Consider the following 20,604-nt stretch of genomic DNA (forward strand, 5'->3'; position numbering starts at 1 on the left):
GCCTTCTTGCCCTGTCTCTGAATTCAAACTCTAAAACACTAGTTTTGAAGTTTTGTGATCAAGATGGTGTTCAGTTTCACTCAATTTTTTTAAATTTTTTTTTTTGAGTACCCTTGAGTTGATGTGTTAAACCTGTGGTATAAAGGTTTTTTTTTTCCTGTTGTTAGTCAATCACCAACTTCATCAGTCTATCGCGATAGACTAGGCAAAGAGCAATGGGGATTTCATTTTTGTCTATTTTTGGATAGTTGTGTTCCCTGTGCCCATATAAGTATATCCCCCAAGTTTTATGAAGTTTGGACTTATTTTGACCTTAGACTCAAGCACTTCACAAATTTCACTTTTCTCTGGCAATTCACAACTCAATTGCACTTGAAGTGATGCAAATTTGATGACACTTCATCTTAAACTTCTGAACATCAGTCATACCTCATGACACAGTAAGTTTACCCTAGGCTAATGGTTATATCTCTTCTTGGCCTTGTTAGGGTCGCTTAGTGTTTTCTTATGAGAATCATCTGTTTCTTTTTGTTGGTTTTGGTAGCAATTTTTATGTTTTCTCGAGTGTTGGATCATAAATTTCAATGTCTACTCTTTTCACCCCCTTCAAGGGTATATGGTGTGGGTTTTGTTTTCAAGGCAAAACCCACACCATATAAGGCTATTTTCTTTCAAGGCAAGCAAACAGCCTTATTGTTTCTTCTTTTTGTTTTTTTTTGCGTTTTTACGGCGTTTTTCTACTCTATTTCTACACAAGTATAACAAGCACTCAAAACCAAAAACCATTACTCCACATTATCCTACTTAACTAAATCTAACTAGTCATAGACCCTCGGCAAGACACAGGCTTCCTGGCTATCCACTAGACCTCGGGATACTCTATCCTGGATCTTGTTCTAAAAGTTTAAGCTCTCTCTAGTCGAAACTAAAGTAAGCTAACCATCACACGAGTGACGTAGATCTCCCTACTTAAGGTCGTGTGTCCCTGACAGCGGCGCCAATATTTTAGGGCATAACTACTCCCCTGTTCATGCTCGCAAGCACAACACAGACAACATACTTATCATCCGATGACACGACTAACCCGTAGGTGCACTTAGGCAATCTCGTTAGCTTGTCAGGCTGAGACCAATCTACACATACGCACTTTCATGATGCATCAATCACTAACCCTAGTAGAATGCAACCCACTCTATCCCTAAACGCTCACAACACCGTTTACACTTCCAATGAACTCGGAATCGCATCAAACTTACTAGGCACCATCCTCTCCATAGGATATACTTACCTATAGGTCTAATCTCACCAGATTTGAACCCGAGTTATCTCCATTACAGTCGCGATAGACTCACAGGTCATAATCCAAAAGGGGGCGAAACCTAAGTCTATGAATATCTATGTGTAGCTAATCTCTTTCTCTTTCCATAGAGCACTTGATTGTTGAAAACAGACACTGTTTGTGTTACTTACAAGCAAAACAAGCTCGATGAAGGATCTATCGTGAACAGCTCAAAAATATGAATGTGTGGCGTGGGCATGTAGCTCTCGGAGAGACTACCGCGATGATGTGGTCACGTCGTGAATCCGGTGAGGGAGAAACGCGTAGCGAAGAGGATAAGACATACTCACTCTCTCTCTCTCTCTCTCTCTCTCTCTCTCTCTCTCTCTCTCTCTCTCTCTCTCTCTCTCAGACTCGTACGACACAGGATTAATAATCAAAAAATGTTATCCTCCAAATGGTTCTAAGGTGACCTTTATACTTGAGTCACCTTAGCTCAAAAATGTACATGGGTTCTCTTCCTCATAATTACAAAGTGGGAACAAATATGGGTCCTGACTGACTGATTAATCTTTACATAACCCAGACAAGTGGATCAAAATGATAAGACGTCTTTGACATAAAAATGGGAATTTGATATGCTTTACAAGATGGGCTCATTACAACAGTTGGACAAATGGGGCTCCAACACTTGCTGACTAAGGTGCTTGGGGGTAAGGTCTGCAAAAGTCAACAACTATCCCTACAAGGAGGGGGCGAGCCCTACAAGAGGGGGGTAGAGAAAGAACACACACACCCTCACACAAGGTAAGCTTGGTTCAAAGAAAATACATAGGACACTTGTCAAGTTCCTGTTCATGTTGCCCTCATGGTGTGCCTAAAGCTTATTGGTTGGCCCCCAGGGGGTACAATGATAAATTAGTTAATTTAATTAATCATTTTAGCATTTATCAAGTCCTCTCTCTCAAAGGGGAAAGGGGGACACTTGTCCCAAGGCTACCCTTGTTGCTGGATATGCCCTGCATGTGATTGGCTAGGCTTGAAGAGGTCCAATGATCTTCAATCATGAGCTACAAGGGGGTGTTGGCCAAGGCAAGCTAGGGGGTTGCTTGAGGGGTATACTCTCTCACACACACTCTCATTGTTGTGGAAACTCTTTCTCCTATGAAATGTTTCTTCTTCCTCTTCCCTACCCTCATTCCCCGCTAGCTCTCTCGACCTTCGAAGGTGTTTGAGGCCTTGGGACGGAGGCTTGGGATAATTAATGCTTTCCACAAAGTTTATGTTATGCTCGTGATGCATGTAGTTTTCCATGTTCATTGCATCACCTAGGTCACAAGGAACACAAAGATTGTATTGTACCAAGTCTCTCTTGATGGGAGAACTATAATACAAATGCCTATTGGAGGGGGGACCCGCTCCACATAAATCTAGTCCTCAATTGTTGTCATGTTCTCTAAACTCTTTCTCTTGCAAAAGTATTGTTCATGCCAAGTTAACTAAATGCTATGTTTATGTTGCTACCATCAATTAAGCTCACCCTCTATGCTTGTGCTTCTTCTAATTTCTGCTACTCTCAAAGTTCATAGGCCATTTCCATTACATTGGTATCAGAGCAATTGGTTTCTCTTTTCAGCTAGCCCTCGGCAACTTTGCAATATTAGATGCACTCCACTACTCTCTATAATTAACCACTTTGAGCCGTGGGTGTAGATACTTAAGTGCCAATTTTCAAAGGCTAAGAGGAGTGGCAACTAAGGTTTTGAATTGCCAAAGCATACACTAAGTACACAAATTTTGTTAAGATGGTTGACAATAACCAAGAGAGTAGAATGAACATTGATAAATTTGATTTTGCACATGAAGGTGCTAATGATGATGCCCCCATGTTTGTCAATTATCTTGTTACAAGGTTGAAGCAAGCTATGGGCAACCCTGCTTTGCAAGCCAAAGTTACTCAACAACTTCGTGCTTATGGGATTTCCCTTCCTCTCCAAGAGGAGATAGTGCTTGAGGCCTCTTGAAGAGACCCCCAAAAGAAGAATATCTCCCATACGAGAGGAGGAAACTAAAGAGTAAGAAAGTAATGAAACTCTAACTTCCTCTGAAGATGTGGCTCCACGAAGACGGTGGTGTAGATAAATCGCCAACTCCTCCCAAGAGGAAACATCCAACCCACAGTCCTTCTTCTTGTCACTTCGAAAGGGAAGTGAGGAAACGAAGGAAGAAAAGGGAAAGAAAGAGGTCACCCTCTTCTCCTTCTTCTTCACCTTCCTCCTCTTTCGATGAAAGCTATGACTATTCTTGTAGAGAATACAAGAGGGGAGGACATCACAAATCATATCCTGCATGCAAAGGTCACAAAAGCTCAAGAAGTTCAAAGAGGGAGGAAAGAGTATCTCTTTTTTCACCTAAGATGACACCTTTGGTGCCACCGACAAAGTATTGGCCTTCATCCAACAATTTGATGCGGTCTTTGGCAGAGTCCTCCAAGCTACGCCATGTAGCTATGAACTTCCAAAAATCGGCTCGTCAATGGTGGGCTAGCCTTCGTGGCAACAACAAAGCCCCAAAGACATGGAAAGCTCTACGGGTTTCCATCACGAAGCAATTCCTTGCAAGCGATGCAAAGGACAAAGTGCTCACCGAATGGCGCAGTTTGAAGCTTCTCTCCCATGAGTCTATTCACAAATATGTGGACAAGTTTTGGGACTTGCATCTCAAGGCTACTACCTTCCAAAAGATAGACTTTTTTGAGCAAAAGCAACAATTTTGTGCGAGATTACCTGAAGAGATGGCCGTGTATGTCAACTCCCAACGGCCTGGTTCTATCCCCGAAGTAATCCACCACACCATGGTTACATCATGCATCAATTTCCAACAAGGGGCTAGACGGAATGTCAACCCTATGGAAAACAACGACAAAAATGATGCAAAGGGAAAACAAATGCCCAAAATTCTTCCCAAGGCAATTCCAACAATAACAACAACAATAGGTCCAAGGAGAAGGGAGTTTACAAAGGTAAAAACAAACTCTCTCCTGAAGAGCTTGAAGCTTTTCACAAGGACCATAAATGTTTTAAGTGTGGGGAGCAAGGACATGGCTATCGTTCTTGCCCCAAGAAAAATGCTCGCAATGAAACTCCTAGAGCTTCCACCATCAAAGCTCCAAAAGAGGATGCTCGTTGCAAAGGTGCACCTCTCTTCTATGCTTGGGGAAAGGTAAGGGAGCATAATGCCTTCACCCTGGCTCTACTCACAACTTCATATCAACGGAGTTGGGCATTCAAGCTTTCGAGATGGGAGATGCTATAACGGCCGACACTGCTTTCAAGGGACAGCGAGCCTCTGTTACTCCCTTGATTAGGAAGTTGAGGCTTCATGAATCAAGCTATATTGACAAAGAATAATTTTTCATCTCTCCTCTCCAACATGAGGATGCTATCCTAGGGGCACCATGGTTCAACCGATGGCTGCCAATATGAAGTTCCCTAAAAGGAGAATCTACTTCACCTACAGGGGAAAGAACATGTATATAGATGCTAGTGAGTTTGGTCGTACTATACCACTTATAAATTCATCTGCTTTTGATAAATCAATGAAGAGCTCAGTTTTTGCGTACATGATTTTTGTCAAAGAGTCCCTAAAAAGTCCTAATGTTTCATCAAATGTAAATGGTAGGAATCAAGAAGAGTTAGACTTGTCTAATTTTCTAAAAGGATTCCAAGATGTGTTCATCCATGACATCCCTATGGACTTACCTCCAAAACGAGGGGATGATGACCATCGAATTGAACTCCTACTAGGAAGATCACCGCCTAGCAAGCCTCCTTATCGAGTTTCTCAAGGTCAATAAGAGGAGATAACGAGGCAAGTACAAGAATATGGTGAGTCCTAGCTCCTCTCCCTTTTGTTCTCCAGTCCTTTTAGTGCAAAAGAAAGATGGTACATACCGTATGTGTGTGGACTATCGAGCACTAAACTATATCACTATCAAAAACAGATTTCCTGTGCCTCGGGAAAAAGATTTGTTTGATGAGCTACAAGGCTCCACCTACTTCAGTAGGATTGATCTTAAAAGTGGCTATCATCAAATAAGGATAGTGGATGAAGACATTCTGAAAACTGCGTTTCGTACAACATTTTGGCCTTTATGAATATCTAGTCATGCCTTTTGGCTTGATTAATGCACCGGCCATGTTCAATTGTCTAATGGGAAAATCTTTAGACCCTATCGCAAATTCACCGAAGTGTTCTTTGATGATATCATCATCTACTCCAAGTCCGAAGCAACATCTCCAAGTGAGTTTTCAAACATTGAGGGAGAACAAGCTTTTTCTAAACCAAAAGAAAGCAAATTTTTCCTTCAAGAGATTGATACTTAGGTCATATTCTCTCAAGATGGTATACGTATGGATCCATCCAAATTAGAGGTAATAAAAGCATGGCCTAATCCAAGGAATCTACATGAGCTAAGAAGCTTTATTGGTATGTGTGCATACTATAGACACTTCATAGCAAAATTTTCTCAAGTAGCAGGACCATTATATGACTTAACAAAGAAGAACGTTAAGTATTCATGGACTGCTAAGGAGAAAAATTCTTTTGACGTACTCAAAGAGAAGCTTACCTCCCAACCAGCCCTCATGCTTCCAAGTCCCTCAAAGCCACTTGAGGTCCAATGTGATGCTTGTGGAGTGATTGCCTTGGAGCAGTCTTGCTTCAATAAGGGTGTGAGTGCGCGAATGCAATGTGTGTGCGGAGAGAGAGAGAGAGAGAGAGAGAGAGAGAGAGAGAGAGAGAGAGAGAGAGAACACATGATGTGGGTGTAGATAATGTGGGCAGTCGAACACTGGCCAGCGGACATGGGCAAAGTATGGTGAGGCACACTGCCTTTACCTGACATTCTCCCACTAAAGGCTGTGTGCTGATAAGTAGCGAGAAGACTAGCCTACAACTGGTATATACAAGAGGTGAGAGAAGACGACTCTCAACCTATGCCCACGGCTCACTCCAAACACTTGAGTGCATCTGTAACCGCTCTAGTGGAAATGCAACATGCATACCACTAGGGCTAGAGCCATGATGACACTCCTGATGCAGGTATCGAGTGACAACCTGCATGGCTCTACAATGCACAATGTCAGTGTCAGTCATTGCACAACTGACAACTCCCATTGCAAATGCACCAACCGCATAAGCAAGATCAGGTCTCGAGACCAAAAGGTCAGACATGAGAGACCCAAAAGTCGATGAAACATGCACTATGTGTGCCAACCTATCCTTGTCAGCAACCTCAGTGCCATATGCATCCTCATCAGGAACCACCTAACTATGCATCACCATGTCAGCATCGTCTGGCAAAGGAATATCTCCTGAAAATGACTGCAAAACCAAAAAATTAGCATCGTTGCAATCACACACAGCTGTCTGAAGGACACTGTCGCCCTCAAATGTATGAGATGCATCATAGAACAATGCATCGGTCTATGGCTCAACAAATGTCACCTCAATTGATGACTGTCCAAGCTGTGCATCCCCAGAGATATCACTGTCTACGTGAACGTCACCACAAGACAAATGCACAACCTGGTCTCCATGCAACACATTCGCAAAAGAGACATGCCTCGTCTCTTGCTCCAAACATGGATGCAAATACACAGAGACTACACCGCCTCGTGTGTCAGAAATATGCAAAGGGTATACCATACCACTCCTAGCACCTCTGGCTATCACCAATGAACCCCTATGCATCTAAAATGACCGCTTTCCAAGCAGTACACAATGTCCACTACTCTGCAACAACTGACGCACTGAAATGAGACTCTGGCTGAGTCCTGATACATAACATACATCTCGTAGTGTAAGCAATGCACCGCTAGGTAAAGACATGCATACATCTCCAGCACCCTCTATGTCATTTGTTGAACCATTAGCAAACTGCACACAACCAAGTCTCCTACTAGAGAAAGAGAAAAACAAATCACAACGTGGCATCACTTGAAAAACTACATGCTCGTCTAGTAGAAAACGCGTAGACAATGTGCTATCCCAAGACACAAAGTAGTCTGAAGGCAAGCTAGACTCAAAGGTGACATGCCCCTCACATGCATACTTTCTAGAATATGTCCTCATAGTAGCACCATGCATCTGCCTCTTCCGTTGCCTCATACGCATGAAGCAACGGTGCCTAATATGCCGATCATGGCCATAGTGCCAACATGTTAGTCGGGATCGTGAGCGAGAACCGCCTCTAACCTGAAGTGTCTCCATATCCCTACCAAAAATATGGCAAACAATGCTCAAGATCACAAGACTCTCCCACTCGAGAGCAAACCACTGTCTCAAGCAAAGAAGGTAAGCAAACAGTGAAGCTCAGTAGCCTCTGCAATAGGCATACATATCTGGCAAAATTTTGGCAGAGTCTCCTCTGTAACTAGAGCAAAAACTCAACAGTAAATCGCAATGGAGACAACAAAAAATGCCCAAATGGCCAATCCGGGAATGTACTCGTCCGGAATCACCTCACAAAGTCATACACAGAGCCAAACCGCTCTAGCCGAAGTATCACTCAACGGCGCCACAAATGACATACATATGTGAGTGAAAAACTGCTACCAAAATGTGTCAATGAATGAACAATGTGCCAGAAAACCGTAGCATACACAATCCTCACTCTTGTGAGAGTGGGTACAAGAACACCAAACTGTGTCCAAGCTGACAAAACCTGTCAAAGTGGGAGTCCAACTCGACCACTAAAGTCTCCGAAAGAGGACCCTAAACTAAATGCCAAGGATTTTAAAAGGCCAAAATGGCTCCACATTTTCACATACAATGGCAATCCGCACTCAACGTACATCAACGATTGGGCATAATCAAGCGCCAAAAGAGTTTCAATTTGGAAACTTGATCGATGCAAAAACAATGCTCTCAAGAGAGCTCACCGGCACTCAAAAGTGCTCGCCAAAGTGCATGTATAATGGGCATCAACCATGTGCCATCACCATATGCAAATCCATCAGCAAAGACCATGAATCCAAGCACAAAATTACTGCCAAAGTATCCTCTAAAAACGTGTGAAAGAAGCTCCACCTGTGTGCTCCAAAAAACATGTCTCTCAAGAGATCACTTCGATGGTGTGTAAACGCCTCCGTGACTCTTTGCCCAAATCTACCAAAAGATTCTCAAACCACAAGCTCTGCACAAGATGAAATTGCATCTCCAACTCATAATTTATGCACCCGCTTGGAGCATCTTCCGTGCTTCCAAAATTTCATCAATCTCACACACTATACGAAAACAGAAAACCTGCAATTTTTGTATACAGTCAGTCTAAGCTGAGTATCAACAAAACGGTGAGGAATTTGCAAAAAGTTTCTTCTACAAAGTTGTAGACCACGTCAAAATGGATGGGAACGTTGCAAAGAATATTCAGGTTTGTCTTCTACAAGGAGAAAAACAAATCTGAAAACAATGTCTTCTGAGCTTCCACAAGAGCAAACATCACTCTCAACAGAGCTCACAAGCTCCCATTGCATTGTCACAAAGCTTCTAAGCTTTCTTGATCTCTCCACCGCCGCCAAGCTCAAACCGCCATAACCGAGCTCCGTCACTTCCGTCTCATCGAGAAGCTGTCATGCACGCATCGCCAAATTTCTGAGACCAATTGTGAGTGCGTGAATGCAGTGCGCGTGCACGTGCGAGAGAGAGAGAGAGAGAGAGAGAGAGAGAGAGAGAGAGAGAGAGAGAGAGAGAGAGAGAGAGAGAGAGAGAGAGAGAGAGAGAGAGAGAGAGAGAGAACACAGGATGTGGGTGGAGCTCCCAAATCTCACTGTATGAGCACAATGTGAGATTAAATGAGAGCTCCTTATTCTTTGTATGTATAAAGAATAAGGAGATAGCGGACACTGGCCGGCAGACACGGGCAAAGCACGATGAAGCACACTGCCTTTACCGTAACAAAGAGCATGCCATAGCATATGAGAGCCGAAAGCTCAATACGGATGAATGTGTCTTAGGCATTTATGAGAAAGAGCTTTTAGCTGTTCTACATGCCCTAGACACATGGAAGCACTATTTATTGGGGACTCCATTCATTTTACGAACAGACCACCAAAGTCTCAAGTACTTCATGACGCAAACCAAGCTTTCCAACAAACAAATGAGGTGGGAAAATTTTCTTCGCAATTTAATTTTCATATTGCTCACATTGTTGGTAAGCACATTCAAGTGGCCGATGCACTTTCACGATGACCAAAAGTTAATGCGGTGTCTATAGAAACTCACAATGATCTATCTTCTATGATAGATGAGTATGCTACTGACCTTGACTTTAAAAATGTAATGTCAGTCCGTGCTTTGGGAAAGAAAGAGGAACCATTCACCTTGCAGGATGGTTATCTTATCCACGGCAATAGGCTATGTGTTACCCACTCCCTTCATGAGAAAGTCATAAATGAATCCCATGCTCCTCCCTATGCGGGGCATAGGGGCATTCAACCTACTCTCCGAGGAGTAGAAACGTACTTCTATTGACCTACCATGATAGTGGACATACAAGAGTATGTTTCAGAATGTGTAGTATGCCAAAAGACCAAGTATGATAGAGGGAAGCAACCTAGATTACTCCAACCATTTCCTATCCCAAATTCACCATGGGAGAGTATATCCATAGATTTTAAGTTTGGATTACCCAAGTCTATCCATGGGAATACGAAAATATGGACAATAGTCGACAGGTTTAGCAAGCAAGCACACTTTATTCCTGTCAAAAAGACTTTTAAGGCACACCAAATGGAAACTCTCTTCATATCATAGATTTTCAAACACCATGGATTGCCAACATCCATCGTGTCATATAGAGATCCTAGAATGACCAGTAATTTTTGGAAAGGTTTCTTTGAAAATCTAGAAACAAGATTGAATTTCTCTTCGGCCTATCACCCACAAACGGATAGCCAAAGTGAGATAGCCAATCTTACGATACTCAATCTACTAAAGACTTATGTTACCGAAGTAGATTAACGCTCACAATGGGAAAAGTACTTACCTCTTGTAGAGTATGCCTACAATAATACTGTACATACTTCTATAAGAAAAGCGTCTTTTGAAATAATTGAGGGAAGACCTAAAAGTCCTTTGCTACTCAAAGTACATGGGAAGATCTTCGTTGCCGATGAGTATAGCCGTGACCTACAAGAATCATTTCCAAAAGATTAAAGAGGCTATATCCATCCCTCAACAAAGGCAAAAAGTCGTTGCTGACAAGCACAGAAGGGCCTTAACCTTCAAAGAAAATGATTGGGTCTTACTTAAGTTTCCTAAGGCTCGATTGAGGCAAACGATGGGCAAAAATCCTAAGGACCATCAAAAGTATTATGCTAAGCTAGCAAAAAGATACTATGGGCCTTTCCAAATCTTGAAGCCCATCAATGAGATGGCTTATCAACTCAAGTTGCCCAACCATTGGCTCATACACAATGCTTTTCATGTGAGCCTACTTAAGCCCTACAAAGGAGAGCCACCAAGTGAACCAATTATTGAAGACCCTCCCTAAATCAAAGACCAAGAAGAGGTGCTACAACCTGAAGCTATCCTTGGGCATGGAGACAAGGTACTACGACATGGTAAGATTATCTGACAGTATCTTATTAAGTTCAGAAATTATCCTTTTCAAGATGCTAGATGGATGCAAGAAATACAGCTTAAGGATAGTATGAACCTTGTCAATGCTTACAATGCCACATTAGAGTAAGCAAATATACAAATTTCTTTTAAATGACCAATGTTTTTGTCTTATAAGACTAGTTCTCATTTTATTGTGCACAAATTCAAATAGTATGCATGCTTAGAATCATGTTTGTGATGACGACGTCTCTCAAACACCAAGTAGAATTTGTCACTCTACTTTGGGAGCATGAAATGGACTAAGGAGTAGACATGCTTGCGATAGCTATGTCTCCCAAGCACCAAATGGATTAGTCATCCATATTTGAAAGATATTGTAGGGTAAAAAGGGATCCTCTACCCGTAAGCAGCATTGACTAATGACTAAGGCTTTATCCCTTCTACCTCATAGTCGAGGATGACTATGCTTTCAAGAGAGAGGTAATGTCATAAAATTTAACATCTAACCAACTCAAATTCTTTTCTCATATTAAGCTGATCATTTAATGTGGGAGAATAAATAGGAACAAGGGTTAGAATATAGACACGTGCTTCATATCTATCTCAACACGGGGCCAATGGTAAAGGGGTCCAAATGAGAGATGGTCTGTCAAAGAGCAAGGCTAACCAATGGAGCTTAAAGTACCTTAGGGTTAGCTTCATTAAAGTCCTCCAAAGGTTAGTGTAAAAGCCCTTTGACCTTAGGTAAGCTATGGTTGAGCTTGAGGTGGGAACCCGGCCCAAGCTTAAGCTACTTGAGGTGTCTCTCGTGCTTGATGACTAAGGTGCTTGAGTTGCTTGTCATGCTTGATGACTAAGGTGCTTGACGTGCTTGCCAACTAGGGAGCTTGAGGTGCTTAAGGGAACACTACCCAAGCTTGAGGTGCTTTGTCATGCTTACTGACTAAGGTGCTTGGGGGTAAGGTGGGCAAAAGTCAACAACTATCCCTACAAGCAGGGGGTGAGCCCTACAAGACAGGGTAGAGAGAGAACACACACACCCTCACACAAGGTGATCTTGGTTTAAAGAAAGTATATAGGACACTTGTCAAGTTCCTCTTCATGTTGCCCTCATGGTGTGCCTAAAGCCTATTGGTTGGCCTCCCAAGGGATCCAATGATAAATTAGTTAATTTCATTAATCGTTCTAGCATTCATCAAGTCCTCTCTCTCAAAGGGTAAAGGGGGACACTTGTCCCAAGGCTACCCTTGTTGCTTGATATGCCCCTGCATGTGATTCGCTAGGCCTAGAGAGGTCCAATGATCTTCAATCATGAGCTACAAGGGGGGATCGACCTAGGAAAGCTAGGGGGTTGCTTAAGGGGTATACTCTTCCACACACACCCTCATTGTTGTGGAAGTGCAAAGTGCAAGAGCTCCATCTCCTTCTCCAAGCGCTTACACCAACTCTCTTGGCTATAGAATCCAAATCCAACCAAGAGCCATGCTTCAATGCTTAAGCGTGCCATCTTCTCCATCTTCATTACTATGCTATTATGTAAGCTAGCAAGAAGAGTGATGTGATAAGTGAGGAGCTAATTCTTTCTCCTATGAAATGTTTCTTCTTCCTCTTCCCTACCCTCATTCCCCGCTAGCTCTCTCCACCTTCAAAGGTGTTTGAGACCTTGGGACTGAGGCTTGGGATAGTTAATGCTTTCCACAAAGTTTATGTTATGCTCGTGATGCATGAAGCTTTCCATCTTCATTGCATCACCTAGGTCACAAGGAATACAAAGATTGTATTGTACCAAGTCTCTTTTGATGGGAGAAACTATAATGCAGATGCCTATTGGAGGGGGGACCGGCTCCACATAAATGCGGTCCTCAACTGTTGTCATGTTCTGTCATACAATATAATATCTAACTTTACCAAATGATTTTCTCATATTAAACTAATCATTTGATATGGGAAGATAAAAGGGGAACAAGAGTTAGGATATAGATATGTGCTTCTAGAACTATCTCAACATGGGACCAAAAGAAGAAATGGTTGCATCTCAATAGGGGTCCAAAAGGAGACGGTCTACCAAAGAGCAATGTGCAATAATAAGTGCTTCTAAATTTACCTCAGCAAAGGACCAAGAGGAGAGATGGTTACATCTCAATAGAGGTCCAAAAGGAGGTAGTCTATCAAAGAGCAACATGCATCTAATGGAGCTTAAAAGACCTTAGGGTTAGCTTCATTAAAGACCTCCAGTGTTAAAAAGTCCTTTGACCTTACGCAAGCTAGGGCTAACCTCGAGGTGGGAATACTACCCAAGCATGAAGTTCTAAGATGCTTAAAGTGATTGTGGGAACCTTGCCTAAAGCTAGAGGTGAATTTTATGCTTAAATGACTAAGGTTTTTGAAATGTTAAATTCAAAGATAAATTTTCAAGAGACATGAAAGTTTCCATGCTTGATTAACTAAGGCTTGACATATTCAATTCAAAACAAATGACTTAAGAAGCATAAAAGACATTTGCATGCTTGATTTACTAAGTCCTTGAAGTATTCAATTCAACCAAATGACTTAATAAGCATAAAAGGCACATGTTCAAATGATCCTCCACATGTGCCCTCATGATGTGCTTGAATGCTATTGGATAGGTTTTAAAGGGGTCCAATGAGAAATTAGGTACATAAAAATAAATAATTAAGTTCTTTCTCTCAAAGAGAAAAAAGAGGACACATGTCCAAATGAAATAATAAAATAATACGAGAGAGAGAGAGAGAGAGAGAGAGAGAGAGAGAGAGAGAGAGAGGTGGGGACCAAGCATGAGAGGGGGGTATACTCTCCCACACACACACACACACACATTCTCTCATTATGTGGAGTGCAAAGTGCAAGAGCTCCATCTCCTTCTCCAAGTTTGTTGAGAAGTGGAGAGCCTACACCAACACTCTTGGCTACGGAATGCAAATCCAACCAAGAGCCATGCTTCAATGCTTAAGCTTGCCATCTTCTCCATCTTCATTACTATGCTATTATGTAGGCTAGCAAGAAGAGTGATGTGATAAGTGAGGAGCTAATTCTTTCTCCTATGAAATGTTTCTTCTTCCTCTTCCCTACCCTCATTCCCCGCTAACTCTCTCCACCTTCGAAGGTGTTTGAGGCTTTGGGACTGAGGCTTGGGATAGTTAATGCTTTTTGCAAAGTTTATGTTATGCTCGTGATGCATGAAGCTTTTCATCTTCATAGCATCACCAAGGTCACAAGGAACACAAAGATTGTATTGTAACAAGTCTCTCTTGATGGGAGAATCTATAATACAAACGCCTTTTGGAGGGTGGACCAGCTCCAAGTAAATCGGGTCCTCAACTATTGTCATACTCTCTAATACTGTCTCTCTTGCAAAAGTATTGTTCATGCCAAGTTAATTAAGTACTATGCTCATGTTGCTACCATCAATTAAGTTCACCCTCTATGTTCTCAAAGTGATCTCACAAAAATGCTCACTTTAATTCTCTTAATTTCGCTATTCTCAAAGTTCATAGGCCATTTCCATTACATGTTCTCTAAACTCTCTCTCTTGCAAAAGTATTGTTCATGCCAAGTTAACTAAATGATATGTTTATGTTGCTACCATCAATTAAGTTCAACCTCTATGCTCACAAAGTCATTCCACAAAAGTGCTTCTTCTAGTTTCTGCTACTCTCAAAGTTCATAGGCCGTTTCCATTACATAAACTGAGCTGGTTCGGAGACTATATCCTCAAATCGAACACATCTGTACTCAATGTTTGTAATGGGCTTCTTGTGCATTTTTGATTCATTGAAAATGACATGTGAGCTGCGAATGACTTTTCGGGATTCTGGGTGCCAGAGACGATAGCCCATCTGTCCATTTGCACCGTAGCCAATAAAAATGTATTTGTATGACCTTGGATTTAACTTGGGACGAAGTTCTTTAGGCACATGTGTATAAGCCTCACATCCAAACACACGTAAATGCTCATAGCTTGGCATTTTCCCGGTCCATAACTCCCTAGAATCTTGAAATTCAAAGGAGAGATAGGTGACCTATTGATAATGTGCACTGCTGTCAGAACAGCTTCCCCCCAAAACTCTGGAGTAAGCTTCTCCATAGAAATCATAGAGATAACTCGCTCTTGAATCGTGTGATTCATTCTTTCAGCTATCCCATTTTTGTGCAGGAGTGAGTGTACGAGCAATAAAATGCCTACGAATGTCTCTTCAATTGCAAAAATCCTCGAACTCCGTGGAGGCATATTCTCCACCATTGTTCGTGCGAAAAGCTTCGAGTTTTTTCCCTGATTGGTTTTCAACCATGGCGAGGAATTTCTGGAATGTAGAAAAGACTTCTTCGTTATGCTTAAGGAGATACACCCACACCTTTCTGATAGAATCATCTATGAACGTGAGAAAGTAGTTTGCCTCCCCTAGAGTCTTATGTGGCATTGGAGCACACAAATCACTATGCACTAAGTCTAGGGGTTCGCTTAGTTTCTTGTTTAATGGCGAGGATGTCAACCTAGTCTGTTTGTTGTATAGATAATGCTCACACAATGGAAAATCCATGTAATCTAACACCGACACTCGATACAAACATAGAGTACATGGATCCATTTTTACGACCTTTCATCATGACAAGGTTGTTCTTGCAAACCAACCAAGAACGATTACCAAATATTGTAGTGTAACCAAGGTCGATTAATTGCCCTATAGAAAACAAACTCTTTGTACGTGGGCACGTGTCTGACGTTGTGCAACACAAAAATAGTGCCATTATGCATTTGAAACTTCACATCACCATGCCATTTTGGGGCAGATCTTGTAGTAAGTGGAGTTGAAAGATCCTATTTGGCATATATACTGCCAACATACGGCTTAAGCAACCCATTAGACGTGCAACCGCTTGCTATTGTTCGTTGTAAGTACTGATATTTTTGGCTTTTATTTGCGAGACGTGACATATGACAAATTGCGATGTGGATGCACAAGGAAACGAGAATTGAAATGGGATATGTCCAACAATCAATGGATTCCACAAGACCACATCTCACTCAAGCTCTTCGATAATGTCCCGTATCTGTCCTTGTTAGGCAGAACTTGCAATCAATGCATTTGAAGAGAAGCCATAGAGAGGAAGCTAGCAACGACTTCTTGTGACCTTAGAAGTCCATTGCAATTGTATACATATGTACTGACATGCTCCAAAACATGCATCTTTTGTAGATACCGCACTAGCACGAATGTTAGCATGACCCTTGTTGAATTTTGGGCCGACCCTACAACAAGTGATGTTGAAAAGATCCTATTTGGCATATATACTAACCAACATGCTGCTTGGGTAAACCCACTAGACTCACACATGCTTGCTTTTGTTCGATGTAGGGCATGCTATTTTTGACTTTTTGCAAGACTTGGCCTATGAGAAACCACCACATGGATGCATAGAGGAAGGGAAAATTCTATAATTGGGCCACTACGCTAACGAGGGGCTGCTATTTCCAACTTTTTTGTGAGACCTGGCCTATGACAAGCCGCCACTTGGATGCATTGAGGAAGGGAGAATTCTATAATTGGGCCACCACACTAACGAGGGTACAAACCGCCACGTAAATGCATGAGGAGGGGTCCAGGTAGAATCGCTAAGTTCTAACGAAGTAAATTCAAGTAATATAGCCAAACAGTAACAACTTCTGTGGGCCGGTCGCCTGGATTGTGGAGCATCATTTGAGTGTGATTCTCTATTTGGATTGTATTCCAGGTTTTCAGCTGCCGGCTCGGTCTGCTCGCTCCTTTTCTGGGCAAGCACACACACGAATACCCACATACACTACAACGCAGCACTCTGGAAACAGTGACGGCTTAGGATGGCCTCATTTTCTCTGGAAGAGTTTGTGGGCAATGGTGTCCTGAAGCAGTTGTTGCCTAGCTTGGTAGAAGAAGGCTGGGATGATGTGCCCACTCTCAAAATGATGAGCGCCGAAGACATGGACGCCCACAACCTCTCTCAGCAGCAAAGGGTAGCCTTCCTTTCAGATCCGCCATGCTTTCTAAATGCTCTGTCTGTCTACCGATTTTGGTGCTCTGTTTTTTGTTGATACTGAACTTTAGGAATCAAGTGTTTGCATCATCTCATCCTTGGCATGAATGATCTTAGAAGTTGAGTTTTTGTATAAAATCTATGAATTTTATTCATCTATGCTTCTATTTCTCATCCGTTTTCTTGTTTATTCATTTTTAGTTGTTGTGGTTACTTCTGTTGTTTACAGATATATCTGTGTGGCATGATTGCCTTTTGTAAATGTGTTTTAGCCATTGTAATAGTTCTCAAGTCAGGTGACTGAATGATCTTTTAGAGCATTGATGAATAAAACACCTAAGGTTAATCACTATAGTTAAGGAAATTAGAGTGAGGCAGAGCTACCCGTGCAAAAAGCTGATGGCCTGAACGATGCTTTTTTGGTCTCAAACTTTTCATTATCTGTCACCTAGTAATCTATCAATATAAGCTTCTTTAATCTTGGATGAATTTTAACATATATGAGCCATGCAAGTCATCCATATGTGTATTGTGCAGATAAATAGATGGAGAAACTTCTTTATGCTTGAAAGGACAGAGCTTTAAAGGAGAAATTTTGTACATGTAGCTTTGCAATTGTGAGGGCATCTTTCAACAAAGCTCGGTTTTCAGGATTGTCAAGTGTGGCAATGTGTCGATACATGCCATGCCTTAGTTTCTACAGTTTCACATACTGTATATGCTGCATATTGAACTCTTCATCATGTCACCTCCCTAGCTCGTTCTTACACTTTGAAGTTATGGTTAGACTGGTGTTTCTTGTGTAACTTATCAACTAGATTTTTCTCTATTATCTTCATTCTCTGCAAGTTATTTTGAGCTTAGTGATTGTCTCAGGATGTGCTGGAGATCAGAACATACTTGCATGACCGGTCTTTGATGGAGTATGCAGACAAGCTTGAGGCATCTGGCAAGGGACTACCCGAGCTGCTGAATTTGAGTCCAGCCACATTGAGCACGCAATATGGAATGAGGAGGGGGCATGTGGCACGCTTCATCGATCGCGCAATGGCATGTGGTATAGTGATGCCCCCTTCTCTCACACCTGTGCCTACATCACGCCGCCGAAGCTCCCGAAGCTCTTTCACTCTTTCTAAGGGTTATTACGATGGGGATTCTCTTAAATCAAGTCCAGCCCGGTCCTTCTCTGGAGCAGGTTCTGCAAAGTCTTTCAATTCTGTTAGTGATGTTGGAAGAGAGAAGTCCATGGTGTCTGTTGGATCCTTCAAGGGCATTGTCGCTGCTGCTCCCCCTGAGCCCAGATTTTGCGGCTTCATTGGCCCATCCCCTGTGGCCCAAGATGTTGCTCCCCTTTCTGTGCTCGATAAAATCTCTCTTCAGAAGATCACCCCCGAATACCGGCCAGGGGCTGATCCGTGGAGTCAAGGTGAACTCAAGCTTCCCCCTCCTATGAAAGCATCTGACATTTGGGCGTTGAAGCCCTCTATTATCTTCTGCATTCGGCGGCCCGGGTGAGAGCCCTCACTTGTTCCCTTAGGCTCCCAAGGCAAGAAGCTCTTAGCTATATTCACATACACGACCATGCTGATGGGTTTTCAAAGATCCCTCTTACTTCTGAGCTTTATGATCCATCACATGTATGCATCATGATTTTGATATAGCTGCATCATCCACAATAACAAGTGAGAGATGTGGGTTTTGATGTCAACATAACTGCGTGCGCAATGACATGTGTGAGAGATGTGGGTTTTTATGTTGACATAACTGCTTGCACAAGGACATGTCTGAGAGATGTGGGTTTTTATGTTGACATAACTGCCTGCACAAGGACATGTGTGAGAGATGTGGGGTTTTATGTCAACATAACTGCGTGCGCAATGACATGTGTGAGAGATGTGGGTTTTTATGTTGACATAACTGCCTGCACAAGGACATGTGTGAGAGATGTGGGTTTTTATGTTGACATAACTGCCTGCAAACGGACACGTGTGAGAGATGTGGGGTTTTATGTCAACATAACTGCATGCGCAATTACATTTGTGGGGGGATGTGGGTTTTGATGTTTGCATAGCTGTCTTGTCAATGTGACTTATGCTTTGCACATGTGATGAATATGAGGACGAATCCTTCAAGTGCTCTTAGTGGTGGTCCAGGCTTGAGTAGGTCCGTTGAACTATGCGTTATTGAGTTTTGCAGGTGCGTAATGTGCCGTGCGGAAGCACACCAACTATATTCAAGAAAGCCAATTTTTGATGCTTTAGGTGTGCAGCTTGTCGCAATTGTCAATGAGCTTATTGAGGCAGAGGTTTGATTCTAGAATCATCTTGTTTGGCTAGGCCCATAGATTGGATAAAACCTGTCAATTAATGATACCACTTTTGGAACACAGCTATGATTCATATAGACTCAACATTGGTATTCCTTATGTGCAGGTTAAATCCTTTTGGCCTCGATTTTGGGGCGGCATGATTTTGGTAGATAAGAACCGCGACTTCTTCAGGGCCTTGGGTGGTGGGACCCTGCCCAAGGAGAGTTTTCTCACAGGTTTTTTACTCAATCCTGTGGCACGGTCGAACTACCAGCGAGCAAAGGCCACAGGAATTGAGTTCAATTACAATGGTGAAGGGTCAATTAAAGGGGGCCTTCTCATTCTCAGACCTGGAAAGGGAGGAGTTGCTTATCAGTTCGTGGAGAGGAACTTTGGAGATTGGGCACCCTTGGAAGAGCTTCTGGAGGTTTGTGGGAGGCTTCTTCAGGAATCGGTAAGTACACGCAGCATGCTGGCGAGTGTGCACACATATTTTGATTCTTTACTTATTGATGTACTGTGGAGCAAAAGGTTTTGATACAGTATCTTTCAGCAATTGTAAATGTCCGAGCACTATCTACTGTATGATTGAGAAGTGATGGTAGTATAGAAGTATATACACACGTGCACGCGCGCGCGCACACACACACACACACAGTCAGTATACCATGGTTTTTATTGATAGTATTTGAAGTGTTCACTATATCCATTAACATCTTTGTGTTTATGTAAACCTTGATGCAGAGACCTGAGACAATCAAGGAGGAGTCTGTGGACTATTTCCGGGCCAAGTAATGTGCATATGCCATCCCTCAAAAGAGTTTGCATTTTATAGCCATTGATTCATGTCATAGAAAGCTCATTAGCCTCAACATTGTTTTATTTTTTTGCATTAGTAGCCCCAAACATTGTCTCCTGACCAGAATAAACTTGTATACATATACGAGTGTTGATTGGGCTGGAAAATGCACCTAAAAGCAAGAGCTCTTTCGTGCTGTTGTGAATGGTCTTACCCTTGTTTGTTGAAAGTGAAGCTATGCTTTGGACCTTGAAGATGCCTTGCAAACATTTTTTTGGGCCTACACAAGGGCATATCTAGTGAGGTCTAGGCGCGAGAAGGGTACATCCCTCTTGGCCTTGTCCTTAAATGCATCACTGTGTGGGGCAACTCTCTAGTGATTCCCCGATGTCACCTTTGGGTGGCGTGACTAACAAGGGGACATGAAATAAAAACATGGCATGAAAGACTTTTTACTCCCTTGAGGGGGAAACTTGCTTCCTGCCTGTAACAGCTTGCTGCCGGCTGGAGGCTCTTTTCCCCTTGCCTTCTTGCCGGTTCTGGCCCGAAAAAGTTTAAAGT

The 20,604-nt window shown here is 42.4% G+C and overlaps 1 protein-coding gene across 1 annotated transcript; it reads left to right on the top strand.

The window, feature by feature from the left end:
• The first annotated feature begins 16,612 nt into the window (after positions 1-16,612).
• On the top strand, positions 16,613-20,293 carry LOC147424575 (uncharacterized). The gene is made up of 5 exons (XM_086499814.1): positions 16,613-16,916; positions 17,813-18,447; positions 19,133-19,241; positions 19,369-19,698; positions 19,989-20,293. Exons 1-5 carry the CDS (start codon positions 16,764-16,766, stop codon positions 20,037-20,039), a joined length of 1,278 nt encoding a protein of 425 aa, XP_086355940.1. The 5' UTR covers positions 16,613-16,763; the 3' UTR covers positions 20,040-20,293.
• The last annotated feature ends 311 nt before the right edge of the window (positions 20,294-20,604 follow it).

The sequence above is a fragment of the Adiantum capillus-veneris genome, chromosome 25 (assembly GCF_014529385.1).
Source record: "Adiantum capillus-veneris isolate H3 chromosome 25, ASM1452938v2, whole genome shotgun sequence".
Classification (NCBI taxonomy): domain Eukaryota; kingdom Viridiplantae; phylum Streptophyta; class Polypodiopsida; order Polypodiales; family Pteridaceae; genus Adiantum; species Adiantum capillus-veneris.

Coding starts and splice junctions, on each gene's coding strand:
- LOC147424575 (XM_086499814.1), top strand. CDS start 16,764: ATGGCCTCATTTTCTCTGGAAGAGTTTGTGGGCAATGGTGTCCTGAAG. Junction 16,917..17,812: donor ACCTCTCTCAGCAGCAAAGG/GTAGCCTTCCTT, acceptor TGATTGTCTCAG/GATGTGCTGGAGATCAGAAC. Junction 19,242..19,368: donor ATGAGCTTATTGAGGCAGAG/GTTTGATTCTAG, acceptor CCTTATGTGCAG/GTTAAATCCTTTTGGCCTCG.